The following is an 18,585-nucleotide window of genomic DNA, read 5'->3' as shown; positions in this document are numbered from 1 at the left end:
CCTGGCCCACCAGGCCTTGAGGACAATGATCCCAATTAGAGCAGCCAGTCCACAGAGAGGACCATATGGCCGGCCCCACTATAAGACATGATGTCCCTCACTGACCCATAGCCCTACAGGAGACAGCATCGGAGACACAGTGTGGGAATTGCACCTGATCTGATCCCGTCACACCAAGGCAAAACACTAAGGGGGTGCAACAGAACAGCAAGGGAATGGAGTGGCGACGTCCCCAGGGAATGCTGAAGGTGGATTTTGGGGCCAAGGCGTGGTGCCCCAACAGACTGGACTGGAAAACACTCTTAAAGGGCAACAAATGATCCTTGAACTAATTATAAGCTTTTCTTTCTTGTGTTTTGTTTTGTTGTTTAGTTGTTGTTGTTTTGTTGTATATTGTTGCTTGCTTTTGCTCTGTCTCATTTTTGTGCATGTTATCTCCACAGGTCTGTCTAAATAAGATAGGCTGCATGAACAATCTGGAGGAGAAAACAATATCTAACTTTCACAGGCATATGAGGCAACCGAAAATATCATGGCCTGGGTCAGGCATATGTTAGCTCCCAAAATAGCATCCTTGCTTTTCAATACTCTATAGAGGTCATGTGCAGCAGATTTTCCCAATGCAATGTATCATTTGATCTCTTGACTGCTGCTACATGAGCATTGATGGCTAAAATCCTTGATCTTCATCACTAAGTACTTCAAGTCCTCCTTACTTTCAGTAAGCAAGGTTATGTCAACTGCATAGGGCAAGTTATGTATAAGACTCCTCCAACCCTCATATCACATTATTCTTCATATAATCCAGCTTTTCTGATTATTTGCTCACCAACACATGCAGCATTCATAATTCTAATTGTCAAATTATAGTTGAACAACTTTTCCACCAATGGGGGCCAAAACTCGCGTACTCAAATCAGCTACAGACAAGACCAGAACGTGCAATTGGAATTATAAACAAGTAGGAAGATCCTGAAGAAATTCTTCAAATGATATATTTTTAATTAATGACTTTTTTATTGTGAATTAGATGGGAAGTTTACATTTCAAACCATCAACTCCATATTCAACACTTCAAAACACTTATCAACCCACCCAAACCTGTTGCTGTATTCTATCCTACCTTCTCCTCCCCTGATTTATCTTTTCTCTCTTGCAGATCTCTGTTTTCCCTTTCAGCCTAGTCAATATTTGTCCACCTTCGAATCCCCTGCTTCATCTTCCCACCCTGGCCCTCCTTCTCTTGGAAAAAACGCCAAAGCCTGTTCCCTGTGTTGTTCACGTTCTGTCTTTGTCTTTATCCTGATAGTAGTGGTCTCATACAATCCTTGTCCTTTTTTGCTTAACTAACTCCACTCAGCATAATGTTCTCCATCTCTATCATGAGATGTTTCGTAGATCCATCATTGTGTACTAGCGATACAAAGTACTCTGTTGTGTGTATTTAGCAAATATTCTTTATCCATTCCTCTACTGATGGGCATTTGGACTATTTCCAACTTCTTGCTACTGTGAACAGTGCTGCTATGAACACAGGTGTGCATATGTCTGTACATGGTATCGTTCTTACTTCTTTAGGGTATATACCTGGTAGAGGTATTGCTGGCTTCTAAGGAATTTCTAATGCCAGTTAAGTTGTTGCCATATCATTTTCCACAAAGGTCTTACATATGCATAGATCCACGAGCAATGTATGAGAGTTCAAATCTCTCCACAGCCTCTCCACCATTTGTTGTTTTCTGTTTGTTTGGGTTTTTCTTTTTTTCTTTTTTTTGTTTGGGTTCTTCTTAATTGGGATGTCATTATTGGTGTAAAATGATGTCTCAACATAGTTTTTATTTGCATTTCCCACATGGCTAATGAGCACTTGTATGCATCACTAATTACCTTGTGTACTTCTCAGAGGGAGGGTGTGTTTTATATTAATAGTTGTCTCCAGAGTCCTAGAGGACATAAGACATAGGATGTAGCACACAGGTTTTCACCACATAGTTTCAGTAGTAAAGAATGGCTTTCAAAGAATCAATAAATTATTGGATACAGAAATAGAATATGTCTTTTCTAACCCATTATTTGGAGTCAGTAGAGTTAGGACTTCATACCCTAGCTGTAAACTAGTTAATCTTATTAAAGCTAAACTTTTGGTAATATACATGAGAGAAGAGAATACTTATTACCTTAGAATTTAAATGCTACACTTATGGATTGAATTCTTGAAATCTTAACCCCTATGTCTGCCCCTCTTTTTGAGTAGTGTTTTCCTTGTGTTATGTTAATTAATTGATGCAAGAGTAGGGTGAGTTATAAATATAATTTCCTCTGTTTACTTTTAAAGAGAAAAAACAGACACAGGAGACACACACGCCTCCACAAAGGGAAGATGCCATGTGATGATCCATCTACAAAAGCCAAGGAACATTAAGTAACAATTTACTTTTTGACTACTGCTTCCATGAGCATTGATTGTGGATAGATATAATCTAACCACTTAATATTTTCTCTATCATGCTCTTGATTTTTGGTTCAATTGTGAGGAAATCTGTTTTATTTACATTCATTGAATTGCAATTCCTACTGACTGCTGTTGTCTGATCATCACAGCAAGCAGGGTTATGTCATCTGACTACAGTATAATGTTAATGAGTCTTCCTTTAACCCCAATGCTGAGTTATTCTTCTTTTGATCTCACTTCTTGGATTATTTTCTCAGGATGTAGGCTGAATTATGGTAAAAGAACACAACCTTGTTGCACACTTCTCTTGATTATAAGCCACCCTGCGTTCCTTTGTTCTGTCTGAATGACTACCTCTTGGTAATACACAGGTACCTCAGGAGCACAATGACATGCTCTGGAGTTCTCATTCTTCACATTGATGACTTTGGTGTTGTTAGGAGCCTTCAAGTGAGTTCTGGTGCCTAGAGACCCTATGAACAAGAGAATGAAATACTGCCCAGTCCTGCACCATCCTCATGATTGTTCCTATGCGAGTGCCCATTGTTACAGCCACTGTGTCAATCCAACTTGCTGAAGGCCTTCCCCTTTGTCACTGCCCCTTCACTTTAGCAAGCATGGGGTCCTTTTCCAGGAACTGGTCAGTTTGTCTTTTGAGCAATCCATGGTACTTTCAATGTTCTTCTCCAGCAGCACCATTCAAATGCATAGACCTTCTTCTCCCATCTTTCTTATTCAATGTACAACTTTCACATGCATATGAAGCAATTGATAATACTATGGCTTGGGTCAGGTGAACCTTAGTCCTTGTAGAAACATCCTTGCTTTACAATATTCCATAGAAGTCTTGTGTAGGACGTGCACCCTATGCAAGGCATCTTCTGACCTCTTGACCACTGCTTCCATAAGCATTGACCGTGGATCCAAGCATGACAAAATCCTTGACAACTTCAATCTTTTCTCATTTATCATGAGAATTTTGGTCTTCTTTACAACGAGTTGTGATCCATACCAATGGCTACAATTCTTGATCTTCATCATCAAGGGCTTCAAGTCCTCCTTACGGTCAGCAAGCAAGGGGTGTCATCTGCATATCACATGTTAATAAATTTTCCTCCAATCTTGATGACTCATTCTTCCTCACATAATATAGCTTCTGTGATTATATATATATATATATATATATATATATATACAACCTCATCCTTTTCCCACCAAGTTCGTTATGGATTCATACAACTGACTTTGTTGTTAGCAACCCAGTAGGTGACCTGCTACACCACTAAAACTTACTGAGCACCATAGCAACATGTAACCCACCCAGAAACAGGCAAGTATTGGCTGTGACTGAAAGACCGGGACAAGTATATTCCTGGCTGATACTAAGTACAGGCACAGCAAAGAGGAGAGAAAGTCCAGAAAGCCCAAATTTAATACTGCACCTATGTGAATATGAAATACAAAAGACAAAGTATAACACAGGGACAATTTTAAATTAGCTTGAACTTTGAATATGCTTCCCAATCTATACACAGATCCATCTCCAAAGATTAGAAATTTACTGGCTCAGGATGTTTGAGTATAACATTGGCCAGTCATAGGTGACAACCAATATGCATACACACAGCGTTGATGCCCTGGAAATCCAGACTTAATATCAGAATAAAAATAAATAAACTGGGCAGAGATATCAAAGGTATCAGAACACTTTAATGGGGACACTTTAAAGGATAGTAATTTTTAACAAACGGTGCTGGGACAATTGGATATCTATATGCAAAAACAAAACAAATACAAAACAACTTAGACTCTAACTTCATACCAAATATAAAAATTAACTAAAAATGGATCATTGACTTAAATGTAAGATCACTATAAGTTATATCATTTCAATGGCGATGAGTTTGTTTTGGTTTTTGGAAAAGTAGAAATTTTAGGAGAAAATGTGTGTCACCATTGGTTGGGCAAAGAGTTTTTAGGACTTGAAAAAGAAAGATATGTAAAAGGAAAAAGATGATAAATTAAGTTTCAAAAATGTAAATCTATTTTCTTTTAAAGACACTGCTGGTAGAATAAATGACAGGTTATAGAGTGGCGGGACAATGTTTGGAAGCATATAACTAATAATAAAGTACTTGTATTCAGAATATATATAGAATGATCAAAACTCAATAATAAGAAATCCAAACAACCCAATTAAACAAAATGGGCAGAAAATTTGAACTGCTATATCACTACAGAAGCTATACCAATGGTAAATAAGAATACGAATATGAAAAGGTGCCAAACATAATAGTGATAGGGAAATACTAATTAAAACTACAAATGAGATATTGCTTCACATACACTAAAATAGCTATGCTAAAACTATACTATATCAAGATATATATATATATAATCACTATTAGCAAGCATGTGGAAAAATGGCAATCTTCCTACTTTGGTGGTAGGAGTGTAGAATAATTGGGCTATTTTGACATAGTTTGATAGTTTTTTGTGTGTTTTGTGTTCTGTTTTGTTTTCAAGGTGAATAGACCTAACAATATGAGCCATATAAATATTCCTGAGAACAACAAAATCATAAGTCCACTCAAAGACATGTACATGAAGATTCGTGGCAATACTATCATTATAACTCCAAAGCAAAATAATCCAGATTTTCCTCAACCGATATATGAATTTTTTAATGATATATATTTTCAAAGGAATATTATGCAGCAATACAAATAGATAAACTACTGATAAATGCCACAAGAATAAACCTTAAAACCATTATACAAAGTGAAAAAAGGCAGGTGTAGTCAAGCTATATTGTGTACAATCACATTTATATGAAGTGTCCTGAAATGGCAACTTTGTTGAACCAGAAGTCAGACAGACACTTAGGACTAGGGGTGAGAGTATGATTAAGAAGAACAAGTGAAGAAAATGTTCTGAAACTAGACTATTTTACCATAAATTTACTGAACATAATAGAATTAGACCTCCTCCATAATGAGTGAATTCTACAGCATGTAAGTTACACCTCAATAAAGCACGTTAAAACATTTAGAAAAATAAAGATCATTCTCAAAGTATCTTTATTTTAAATGTCTGATTCTGGTTTTGATGTATATATAAGGGACTTTTGTTGGTGCGGTTAAGAGGGGCTACTAGTGGTTTTAAAAAAAATGCTATTTGGATCACAGAAGTAGAAGCATCTATGCTCATGGTGATGAATAGTTTCAGCACTAGAAATTCAAAATCTTGCCTCCTGCTTGTTCTCTCTAAGATCTGGATGTTGGCATGTTTATTCTTACCACTTATAATTATCCTCCCTACAAACTGGAATACGGATTAACTAATTATAGTGGTGCCTTCAAACACCAGCCATATCAAATGCCCTGTAAACGAAGAATTGGCCTCTCTGCAGAAATATGTCTTGAAGAAGGCTGTGAAGACTGGTTTGTCTAGAACAGGGGATGGAGCCAACCCACAGAACTCCCCACTCTAGAGCAATCAGCAGAGGTATATCCTACTTCACCACGAGACTTACTTTCTTAAGATGCCACTCCGGATAAAGCGATTCCTTTTTGAGAAACCTACTCTGGTGATCTCAACTTAGGATGTAGCAGTGGGTCAATCAAAGGACTTGGGTATGGTCTTCGAAGCTATGAGTTTAAATCCTGGTTTGACACTGATAGTCATGTAACCGTAAGTAAAACCAAATTAGTTGCCATTGAGTCAAAGCTGACTCATGAGCAACCTCTTGTGGATGTCCAAACTGTCATTGTTTATGGGAGTAGGAAGCCCAGGCTTTCTCCCTCAGAGCTGCTGGTGGTTTTGAACTGCTTCACACGAAACCACTGTACCACTAGGACTCCTTGGCCCTAAAAAACTTTTTAGTCTAAGATTTCTTATCTCCAAAACTGGGATAATCCTGCCTACTCCATAAAACGTTTGTGAAGAATAAACAAGAAACTATATATAAAATGCCTGACGCAGCATCTATTGAATCTAAATATAGGATATTCCAACAATTCCTGGGTATATGACAGCCAAGACTTTTAACAATTTGATTCACATCTCCCTGTTTATCCTGATCTTTCATTACTACCCCAACACACACTTCCTATTCTAGTCAAATCAGACTTTAACCACTTCTCCCCAATGACTCAGGTTGTTCTTGAGTTGAGAACTACCTGCTCCCTGGCTCTATCTACAATAAATCTATGCATTTTTCAAAATTAAATTTAAAGTCCATCTCCTCCATAGTATTTTTTCTCACCACTAACTCTATAAACAACTCAAGAGACCAGTAATTATACATTTTAAAAATATTATAGTCATTTGGGCATGTTCTGTTTCCTCCAGTATGTTAGACAGGGTTCCCTAGAGAAATAAAACCAGGACATTAATGAGTTTATATATATTTAGAGCAATAGATAACATAAGAAATAAACAGTTAATCTATTGAGCAGTACAAATGGCTCAGTGCAACTCACTTCTGTGAGACAGCTAATACACCGGCAGTCCTTCAAGTCTGAGGGCCGCTGGGTAGTCCTCTGTAGAGCAATTCAGGTTATCCGTCCACAGGCAGCAAACAGGAAGTCTGGTCACCAACAGTCAGCCAGATGACAGGGTCTGACAGTCCCCAGCTCAAGCGATGTGTACTCCAGGAGCGTGGCGAAGCAGGTCTTGAAGGAACCCCAAACTACAGCAACACACTCCACAGGTTAGGTGTCCCACAGGTAGCGTCGCTTTCAGGCAGAGAACCAGCTAAGGCAGCCGCACACGGGTCCGATCATCAAAGAGCAAGAGACCATCCTTCAATTAATCCCACATGTATTCATTGGACAGGGTGGCACACCTACCTATCACATCTGTTATAGAACACATTTCTGGAAGTTCACAAAGGCTTGTGTTACCTAATTGTACATCCCCTATGACTCTCAAGGAGTCTGAAGTAGGACAGGGTCTCTGATTAATTACTTATTGATTACCTAGCTGAGGAATTGCTCTAAGAATCATTTGATCATTTCAATTCAAACCTACTTTGTTCACTTTACAGATGGAGAAATTGTTCCCAAAAGGTGAAATAGCTTTGAAGGTCATACAAGTATTTTTATGTTAGAGCACGACACAAAATTCAAGCCTCCTGTGACAGAGACACAGTATGCCTTCTCGTCATCTCTTATAGCTATAGAACGACCAGTTTTTAATGCTAAATAGCCATCCAGAATAAAGATTTTACTTCCTGCCCTTCCTATAGTGAAGTATAAACGTTAGTTGTAGTAAATGGGTATGAGCGAAAGTGCCATATAACCACTACTTCTTCCTCCCTCACTTTCCGCATCCTGCTGCGGAGAACCTGGATGTGATGGTAGAATTCTAGAAGATTTCATGAGACCCAAAGCCAAGGGATAACAAAGTAGAATGCTGAAGAACACCTTGAGGCTTTGGAGGAGCAGATGCACAGTATGATCTGTAGATTACCTCATTCCAAACCTTGATCCTTCTAGGATAAAGGAGTCCCTAGGGACATACCCATTTACTACAACTAACGTTTATACTTCACTATAGGAAGGGCAGGAAGTAAAATCTTTATGCAATTAGTGAATATTCAATTTAACACTCTGGAGCAGTTCTGTTCTGCACACATCGGGTGGGCACGAGTCAGAATCAACCCACAGTAACTGACAACAACTACAAAAGACTTGTACATTAGAGAGATTTCTACATATGACCTACCTTGCTAAAATTCTACTAGTTATTTTAACCTCTGTTATTTTAGGTAGCTGTTATTGGAACCATTACTTAATTTATTACACCTCTTATCTGATGGTTTCTACTCTTCACACTACCTCCCAGGCAGACGTGTATCTTAATGAATTTCATTCATTCAATCATTCACTAAATAAACATGCAATATAAGCATACATCTGCTTGGCATAAATCTAGGAGGAGACTAGGGTGGGCACAATATCTTTCCCTTAATGTCACAAATATTAAATGAAGTTTTCATTCTCTTAAATCATATTGCATCTTAAATCATATTACATCACATGTATACCAAACATTCATCTCAGAATTTCTCTGATATCTCAAATAATCTCATGGTACCAGGAACATATCGTTGATCAGAGAATGTGCGTTTCGTGTGGTCTATCTTCCCTCTCTATCTGCGCTAGACCCTACTCCACCATTTTCTTCGCTCTGGCAGGCTGATCAGCCTGAACCACAGCCAAGCCTTGTCCTTTGGCTTCTAGTTAGGTTGGCCAATAAGATATCTAGCAAGAGAGGAAAGCAAGAGAATGAGGCCTATGTACAAGGGAGCGTCAAAATGTTTATGGAAATAATCCATTCTTTTAAACTTCCGTTTGACATAAACCTTTTTGAAACCCGATTGTATTTATTTTCTTCAGTTCCCTGCTGGTGTGGTGACCTCAGGCTATGTTCTCTAACTGAAACCGAAGGTCCTTGCTCCTTTAAAGGGGCCCACAACACAACATCCTACTGTTGAGTTCTTATAGTTGTTTTTTCTCTTCACACCCTCTGAGCTATTACTAGCCCCAGGGAATTGTGCTATACATTGCGGCTTCCCCACAACTGCCCACACCCTGTAAATAGCCCATTTATTAAACCTTCAAATTATCCTAATTTGAGTCTGCCATCTGTTTCCTGCTAGCAGTGCTGACTGATACACCATGTGTCCCAATGTTTAGTTCAAAATATATAGGCACTGGAAACACAAGGCACCTCATAGAAGCACTGTTAGGAAGATGACTTGAATAAAAGGAAGATTTTTGACAAAATTTAGAGCCTAAGGAAGCGCAGGTCATAAGAACAGCATCATGACCACGAGGTTTTGAGATTAAATTTGGGTCTGGGGTATACCCATAACCAGGCCCTCTTCCATTTCTCTCTGTTTGGGTATCCCAGACAAAAGTCAATGTTTCCTAAATATTTCAGCAGTGAAAACATTTACTTAGAAGTAAGACTTAGAGTCAGAAGACAGTGCCTTGCTCCATAACCATTTACCAGATCCCCAAGTATATATAGCATCTGTGGGCAATCCTGTAAATATTTTCACCTGTCTGTACCTTTGAAGACCTCTCAACATACCCATGTTAGAGAAACAATCCACACTTCTTGAAGCCTGATAAGAATACACAGTGCTCATCATATCAGATACTTATTCTTGACTAGTGACCAAAGAAATATGGATGATCTCTGGCATTCAATGTGAAACACAACTGCACCTTCCTGGTTTGGGTAGGGGACAAAGAAATGAGAAGAAAAAGAGAAGATGTGGTGGCAAAATCATGACCTCATACCTAAAAAATGCTCTTGTCCCAATCCCTGGAACCTATGCATATTTATCTTACATGACAAAGGAGACACTTTAGATATGAATAACTTAAAGATCTTGTGTTAGGGGATATTAACCCAAATTATCTCATTGAGTTCAACAAGGGTCTTTGATGTAGCAAGAGGAGGGAAGTGGGAGAGTCAATGTCATTGTGAGGCCACATGAAAAGCTATTGACCAACACTGATGGCTTTGAAAATGGAAAACAAGTAGATGCCACAGAATGGGAAGAGCCTCTGGGGGGGTGGGGGTGGGAGCTCAGGAGGAGTGGGGGGAGTAAAGAAATGGATCATTCCTGAGAGCCTCTAGAACAGTGGTTCTCAACCTGTGGGTCACTACCCCTTTGGTAGGGTGGCCTGATTTATAACAGTAACAAAATGACAGTTATGAAATAGCAATGAAAATAATTTTATGGTTGGGGGTCACCACAACATGAGGAGCTGCGTTAAAGGATCACGGCATTAGGAAGGCTGAGACCATTGCTCTAGAGGAATGCCACCTCCCATGAAGACACCTTGATTTTTGCTCAGGGAGGCTGATTTCAGACTTTTGACCTTGTTTTTTTTTGTTTTTGTTGTTGTTTTGTTTCTATTGTCTTAATCATTTTATTATTATCACAGTCCATACATCCATCCATTGTGTCAAGCACATCGTTGCCATCATCATTCTCAAAACATGTGCTTTCTACCTGAGCCCTTGGTATCAGCTCATTTCCCCCCTCCCTCCCCATGCTCCTCCCTCATGAACCCTTGATAATTTATAAATTATCATTATTTTGTTATGTCTTACACTGTCTGATGTCTCCCTTCACCCACCTTTCTGTTGTCCATGACCCAGGGAGGAGGTTATATGTAGATCCTTGTAATTGGTTCTCCGTTACTTGACCTTGTTTAAAGCTACCACATTTGTTATGAATACACACACACACACCTCCTAGGAAACGAATACACAAGGGCAGACTAGAGTCTCCATAGCCAGAGAACTAACTATGGGGAAGGGAAGCGGGACCAGGAACTGAGGAATGACACGAAGATAGAACACATTGAAGTCCTAACACACAGACTATAAACCACTAGCTTAAAATCCAGAAAGGTGTATGTTAGGATTCTGTCCCTTGCAGAATTTTCCATCTATATACTGAACAAATAATTCAGCAAGCTGGACTATATGAAGAACGCATATGACATCAGAATTATAAGAGGACTCATTAATCTGCAATATGCAGGTAATATCACATTGCTTGCTGCAAGCAAAGAGGACTTGAAGCACTTACTGTTGAAGACCCAAGACTACATACAGCCTTCAGTGTAAATTATACTTGACTAGGAATAAAGCAAAAATACCCACAACTGGACTAAAACAGCAACAGCAAAGTAAATAGAACAAATGATTGCAGTTGTCATGGATTTCATTTTCTTGGATCTATAATCAACACCCCTGGGAGTAGCAGTCAAGAAATCAAATGACACGAGGCACTGATACCAAGGGCTCAAATCAAAAGAAACTTTTGAAAATGGTGATGGCAACATATGTACAAATGTGTTCGACACAATGGATGTACGGATGGATTGTGATAAGAGCTATATGAACCCCCAATAAAATGATTAAAAAAAGAAATCAAATGACATGTTACCTTAGACAAACATGCTACAAAGGATCTCTTGAAAGTGTTCAACTAAACAAACAAAGATGGCACTTGGAGGACTAAGGTGGTCTGACTCAAGCCACAGTATTTCCAATTATTTCATAAGCATGTGAAACCTGGGCAAAGAACACAGCAGACTGAAGGTGATCCATGAATTTGAATTGTGGGGTCAGGGAAAACTACTCAAAGTAGTGTGGGTTGCCAGAAAACAAACGGACCTGTTCTTGGAGGAAGTCAGTCGTAATGTCCTTAGAAATGAGGACGATGCACCTTACTCTCTATTATTTTGGATGTGTTATCCAAAATGACTGGTCTCCGGAAAAGGATGCCCTACTTGGCCAAATAGAGGGTCAGTCAAAGAGAGGAAGACTCTCAGAAACATGGCTTGGCACAGTGGTTGCAATAATGGGATCAAACAGAGTACATCTGCGGATGGCATACGATCAGGCAGAATTTCATTCTGTGGCACTTAGGGGCACCATGAATCAGTGACATCTAACAGCAACAATATACACACCTTGGTAACCTTGACTGCAGGCAAGCTGGATTCACTAACAAACAAATTACCTTAGAGGCTCATGCTCATAAAGTGCTGCCACCCCTTTGGCATTATCCAGTAGAATCTGTATTCTTTCTCTCAAAAGTTTTATGACTCACAAAAACTTTGGTATTTAATTAGAGCGTTTTCTACCTTCATTCAGAAGAACAAATATGTGTCTTATATCTTATTCTATTACTTCTTGGTGCCTATTATAGCAATGAATTACATAATAAAAACAGTCGTTTTTAAAAGTCCAGAGCATATTATCCACAAAGCACCAACATTCATGATCTGCACTCTATAGAAAAGAACCCCATTGCTAAGAGCTAGCCCAAGGCAGCCCGATTCTGAAAGGCATTCCCCTCAGTGCCGGCCTTACCACACTTTGGCCCAGCTGTTCACGAAAGAAGTAATCCATGTTTCTCTTCTGCAGGCTGTCAAGGTAATGCTGGAAGCGAGTGTATGTGTACGGGTAGCAGTAAGCAAACTGATAAATGTCATCTTCTCGGTCAAAACAAAATGCAAAGGACATCACATAATTCTTCCTATGGTCTGGGCAGCGGTAGTAGTAAACATTTTTAGGAGGCAGCCTTTGCCTGAAAGATACAAAGAAAGTTGTGCAGATCAGACAATGATTCAAGTTTTAATAGGTAATAAACAGACTGAACCCCAGAATAAAAACTGTAACATCAAGAATCCTGGCTGATGAAAAGGGAGGTGGGGCAGCTTTAGTACTTACGGTGGGGAAAAAAAAAAAAAGATTAGAATCTGACAGCACAGCGTTCATTTTTTAGCCGTTATCTTTATCAACTGTATGGAAAATTCTAACAAACAAAGACATTATACATTTTGTTCATTCATTCAGCCATTTAAAAAAAAATTTGGACATCTATTATGTGTCCAAGCATCATGCTCGATTTCAGACATAAAAAGTTAAATATATATCTCTGTTGTATATTTTAAGGGGGAATCAGTCAATACATAATTAAAATAAGTAGACATTATAGGTATGGACTCTTAAAAAAGAGCCAAAGGGAAATGATACTGTGCTGTATAAATGACATAAATGAAAGTAGTTTACATTTTCCAGAAAACTCAGGTTGTTTTATTAATAGTTCTATGTTAGACCTTTTTTTTAAAGATCATTTAAATGGGGATGAACTTCTAATGACCTAATATGCACTATGAATATTCAAAGATGATAAAATAATGCTCAATATTTTCCAAAATTATTATTATTATTTGGAGAATCCCATGAAATTAATTATTCATAGAATAGTTTTGGAAAACATTCCATTAAAATGTTCTGAAAGGCAATTTTATGACCCTGTTTCCCCGAAAATAAGACCTACTTACAGTTTTGCCTCTCGCTGGAATATAAGGCATACCCCCAAAATAAGACCTCCCCAAAAATAAGGCCCCCAAAGCTATGGTAACTCTGGACTCTGGACCATAGTGGTGGTGTCTCTGCGCAGCTCACTGTTGGCCGCAGCGCAGCCAGAGCAGACAGGGAGTGCGAGGTCTCTTTTAATAAAACAATAAAACAAACAATAAATGTGTACCGTATTCTTCTTCATGGAAAAATAAGACATCCCCTGAAAATAAGACCTAGCGCATCTTTGGGAGCAAAAATTAATATAAGACACTGTCTTATTTTCGGGGAAACAGGGTAACTCATCATGCTCATTCTTCAGGAAAGTATACTGGGACACATTCCTGTGAAACAGAAGAGCATTCCAATCATAGTTCCCATCACCTTTTCACATTATTCCATTTCATGTGCTCCATGCATCCTGATATGCTTTATTTCCCTTCAGGGAATACCTCTAATTTCTATCTTTTCAAATCCCATTAATCCTAAAGAGTACATTTCAATCTCTCCCATTTCCATGATTCTCCATTTATATTTCCAGGCCAGTTTAATGCATACATTTTGGAGTATGCTTAGGTTTTAATTGACATCTCCATAAGTTTTATCCACCAGGCTCATTATGAAAGTTCATTAAGGACAATGCTGTTTGGGGGCCATGGGGGTAGGAGTGGTAGTAGCACAGTGAGTAGAAAAAGAAAGGCTAACCTGAAGTGGCACAGCATTCTGAAGAACCAAGGTGCTCAGGGACATATGGGGGGGATTGTAGGAATAGTTGTGAGAATTAGAGTATGGGAATTGAGGTCTAAGACAACAAAATGGTATTGGCTTCAGGTATAGAAAATTAGAGAAATTTATTTAGAGATCAAAGAGTCATATGACAGAATTCATTGCAAACTCTTGTTTTAAAAAGATGGCTTTCTGAGGCCAAATGAGAAAGACCAGGCTGCCCCAGTAGACAGGGTGGGAGATGAGGCTGTGTGCTTCCAGGGGATGAGCAGGGGTTACACAGTAGTGATATTTTACAAGCAAAGCGAAAGATGTGGAGGCCAAATGGTCAGTACAAGATGGCTCCTGTGATGCACCACTATCGTGACTTATTTTGCATGCCTGTGACCTGGATATTATACATCATAAGTGGCATGCGGAGGGAGAAAGTGGATGACAAAAAGGAAAAGTAGGGTGGGTATTGATGGGGGAATGAGAGGAAAGAGGAAGGAAGGATTGCAAGAAGTATACCACAAACAAAGCTCACTCAGCACCTGCTTTAATCCTCAGCTGTTCTGTCAAGGTGGTTATTGGTTCTCCATAGAAGATATGGTCATAGAGGTTTATAAGAGACAAGGTTTATAAGACCCATGGTGCCAGGCTAGGTAAAGGGAGAGCTGTAATTCACATGTGTTTGTTTCCAAGCCCAATACCTGGCTCATCCCTCCATGTTTCCTTTAGACTTCCAATGTGAATGTGTGCAAAAGACCATATAAGATGGTAGAACTATAAGGAATTCATCACAGCTGAAGTCTAAAGAGTGAGACAGGGAATGGTAAGCAATATATTTGAACAGGAAGCAGAAGTCAAGTTACTACCCTATTTCCCCGAAAATAAGACAGTGTCATATATTAATTTTTGCTCCCAAAGATGCACTAGGTCTTATTTTCAGGGGATGTCTTATTTTTCCATGAAGAAGAATACAGTACACATTTATTGTTTATTGTTTTATTAAAAGAGACCTTGCACTTCCTGTCTGCTCCAGATGCACTGTGGCCAACAGAAAGCTGTGCAGCGGCTCCGCAGCTACGATCCAGAATCCAGAGTTACCATAGCTTGGGGTGGGGGGGCTTATTTTGGGGGAGGTCTTATTTTCAGGGGGATGCCTTATATTTTCAGTGAGAGGCAAACTGTAAGTAGGTCTTATTTTGGGAGGATGTCTTACTTTCGGGGGAAAAGGGTATATACATCCTGCTAAAAAGTTTAGATATTATTTTGAAACCTCGAAGAGTTTTAAGTTTGCATCAGTCAATGGATGGGAAAAAAGTGTCAAAAGGACAGGGTAGTTGCATCACAGGTATAGAAAGCAGAATAGATTTGATTGTATTAACAAAAAATGGAGACTGAAATCATAGACCGTGGAGTCAAAAAGGAGTAAGGGCGTGAGAGAGCTGAGAAAGATGACAAGATGCTTGAGAAAACTAGAGTAAGCCACAAAGGAACAAAGGTTTTTTACACTTCAGTGAGTACATGCAACCAACGGATCCTAATATCAAGTGACAGTTGGGGGTGAACGTAGGCCTATCAATAGATTCTCTTCACCTCCTATTCCCAAAGAAGGAGCCCTGGCGTCACAATAGCTAAAGTATCACCTGCTGACCAATGGCTCAGCGGTTTAGCCCTGCCCAGTGGCTCCTCAGGGGAACAAAAGCTAATCTTCAGCTACCCCAAAGATAATGACGTTTAAGAAGCCTGCAGATACTATGAGTCAGACTCAACTCAATGGCATGTGATAACATAACAACTTGCCAAGTCACATGGTGTAAAGATAAAAATAATGACAATCTACTTGTAATGTAAATAAAGCTTTAAGATAAACTTCCTAGATGTTCCTCCTTCCAGCTAGATTGTCATCCTAAACCTCCGTATGTAGAAATTCTGGAACTGCCAGTGAGATGAGAGAGCCGATGACTTGGAAATATCATGGCGAGTGAGTAGGAAAGTCTGCTCTCGTCATCTTTCTGTGCTTGGGTATTGAAGAATGAGCAGCTCCTGAGAAGGCAGTGGGACAAACAGTGTTCCCGGGGGAGTCAAGCCCTTGTTGATTATTTTATTCAACAAGCATTTGTTAAGCTTCATATCCAAAGTATAGTTAAGACAGGAAAGACAAGAAGTAAAGAAGACCTGGGCTAAGATGGAAGGATTCAAGTGGTATTATCCGCTATAGGGATTTTTTTTAGAGGAAAAAAGTGAAAAGCGTACATCTTTGCAGAGGACAGAGAGCGGTGTATGTACAGCCAACATATATACAGCTGAACAGACAAGCGGGAGCTCTATAATTGTGTTGTCATTGAAGATGCAAGAATGTGACACTAGTAGAAGAAGCTGTTATCAGGGTCCCAGTTTCAGTGACAATGAAAATGGGCTGAAGGACTTTAGTGTTTGTTATGACCTGTGACAATGCCCCTTGGCCCTGACCCAGGTCTGAGTCTCCTAGAACCCAAGAGGAGCATGCATTCATTCACAGGCATCTCCTGCAGTCGTAAGGCCTCTAAGACGATGACACTGATATTTTCAACTCTTCGTTTATTCCATCAGGGTGCATGTTTTTTTTTTTTTTTAGGGTGCATGTTTTAATGCAATCACCCCAGGTTTCTGCTTTTCTGGCCAAGTTCAGCAACCTGATTCCGAGAGTCTGCCGTCTCCAGCAGATTTGATTATGTACTATCATGAGAATCCATCTAATGCCTGCAGCTGTCCCAGCTCCTCTGTTTAGTGGGTCGGGATCCTAACCTGATTAGCAGACAGAGTGAAGGTAATGGACCCTGGGATAATCAGTCAGGGAAGCTGAAACGCTGCTCAGGGTTTGGATTTTCCTGATTCTGCTGAGAATTCAAGCAGAATTCACAAGAACCCTCAAGTAATAAAATGGGCAAAAGCAAAAGTGGCTACTAGTAAGAACGAGAAGTGTCTTATTTTGGATTCACTCTTTTGTTTTCTTATTTGGCTTGAATTATGATTCCAGTATCTATAACTGCTTTATATTAATTATAATGTGATCATCGTAATATCCCTAGGAATTATTAACACCCCTTTACACAGGTTAGACCATCACAGACTCAGACAGATTATAAATAAACAAACCTTCCTTTAAGGCACAGTCTGTGTTGGCCAATGTGACACCCAAGTCTGTGCTCATGAACTGCATGGTATTTTTCCAGCCTCGTTGCTCCCTTCCCCCCAGTGTGTATACAACCCAAGGATGTATATGAAGGAAACTGATGTAGCAATCTGGGAGCCCTGTTGGTGCAGTGCTGATGCTTTGGGCTATGATCCGCATGGTTGGCAGTTGGAAACTACCAAGGGCTGTGCAGGAAAAAGACTGGGCTTTCTACCACTGTATACAGTTACAAAATCAGAAACCCTCAACGGGTTGCTGTGAGGCGGCATCGACTTGATGGCAATGGGTTGGTTTGGGTTTTGGATGGAGAAATGGCTAAGCATGACTGCTGACTCAAAGACCTAGATTTGAAGCCACTAGTGACTCCACAAGAACACAGAGGCATACTTTGTTCTATTCCACATGGGATTATCTTGTGACAGCAATGGACTTCAACAACAAGTTTAAGCAAGAGTGAGGATACACAAACACTGCAAGGCAGGTAATGCAGAGAATGAAGACATGGGTAGGATACATAATAGCAAATGTGTATGTAAAGGAAATTGGTGGAGCAATGGTTAAGCACTTAGCTGCTAAAGATAAAGATCAATTTGAAGCGATCCGTGTAACTCCACAGGAAAAGAACTAGGGATCATTTGTTCTATTGTACATGGGGTTGCCTTGAGTTAGAGTCAACTCGATGAAAGCTAACCATGGTGTATATAAAGCTCTACAAACAACATCCCTAAGCCCTCTTTAGGAGCTCGGGAGTAGAGAAACTCTGGTTTTTTTCTCTAATCAAGCAGAAAATGTAGATGTGGCTACATGGGTTACATTTTCAGGCTCTTCCTTGGCAGTGGACATACTTTTTTGTTCAAAGTAATAAAAGGAGAAATGAAGAGTCAGTCTGCTTGGAAGTCCTAAGGTAGGTATGAAAAACAAGGACAGAACCACTCAGAAATCCCAAAGAGGAAGAACATATCAGGTACCTCCTGTGTAGTGTTACATGTTCACTGTACCCTGTGGCGTGAAAGGTGGACACTGAATAAGGGAGGCTGAAGGAGAATGGATGCATTGAATTCTGGTGCTGGTGAAGAAGATTGAAAGTACTGGGGACTGCTGGAAGAACAAACACATCTTTCTTGGAAGAAGTACAACCAGAATGTTCCTCAGATGGGAGGATGGTGAGACTTCATCTCACCTATTTTGGATCTATGACTGGGAGAGACTGGACCCTGGACAAGCACATCATGCTACTGAACGTAGACAGTCGGAGAAAAGTAGAAAACCACGCAGGAGATGATTGACAGTGGCTGCACCAATGGGTTTAATCATAGAAACAATTGTGAGGACGGCGCAG

At 39.6% G+C, this 18,585-nt stretch overlaps 1 protein-coding gene across 1 annotated transcript in view; it reads right to left on the bottom strand.

Annotated features, from left to right (window-relative positions):
- Positions 1-18,585, bottom strand: part of AGBL4 (AGBL carboxypeptidase 4) — a 1,691,367-nt gene that overhangs the window by 695,602 nt on the left and 977,180 nt on the right. Inside the window, exon 5 of the mRNA XM_013003864.3 lies at positions 12,368-12,584. Within this exon, the coding sequence (XP_012859318.1) occupies positions 12,368-12,584 (217 nt within the window). The remainder of the gene's footprint in view (positions 1-12,367; positions 12,585-18,585) is intronic.

Source organism: Echinops telfairi, unplaced genomic scaffold (assembly GCF_000313985.2).
Source record: "Echinops telfairi isolate 266 unplaced genomic scaffold, ASM31398v2 ScPeMD7_443;HRSCAF=831, whole genome shotgun sequence".
In the NCBI taxonomy this organism is placed as follows: Eukaryota; Metazoa; Chordata; class Mammalia; order Afrosoricida; family Tenrecidae; genus Echinops; species Echinops telfairi.
Note: the sequence above shows the minus strand (reverse complement) of the source record. Positions and strands in the feature narration are given on the sequence as shown.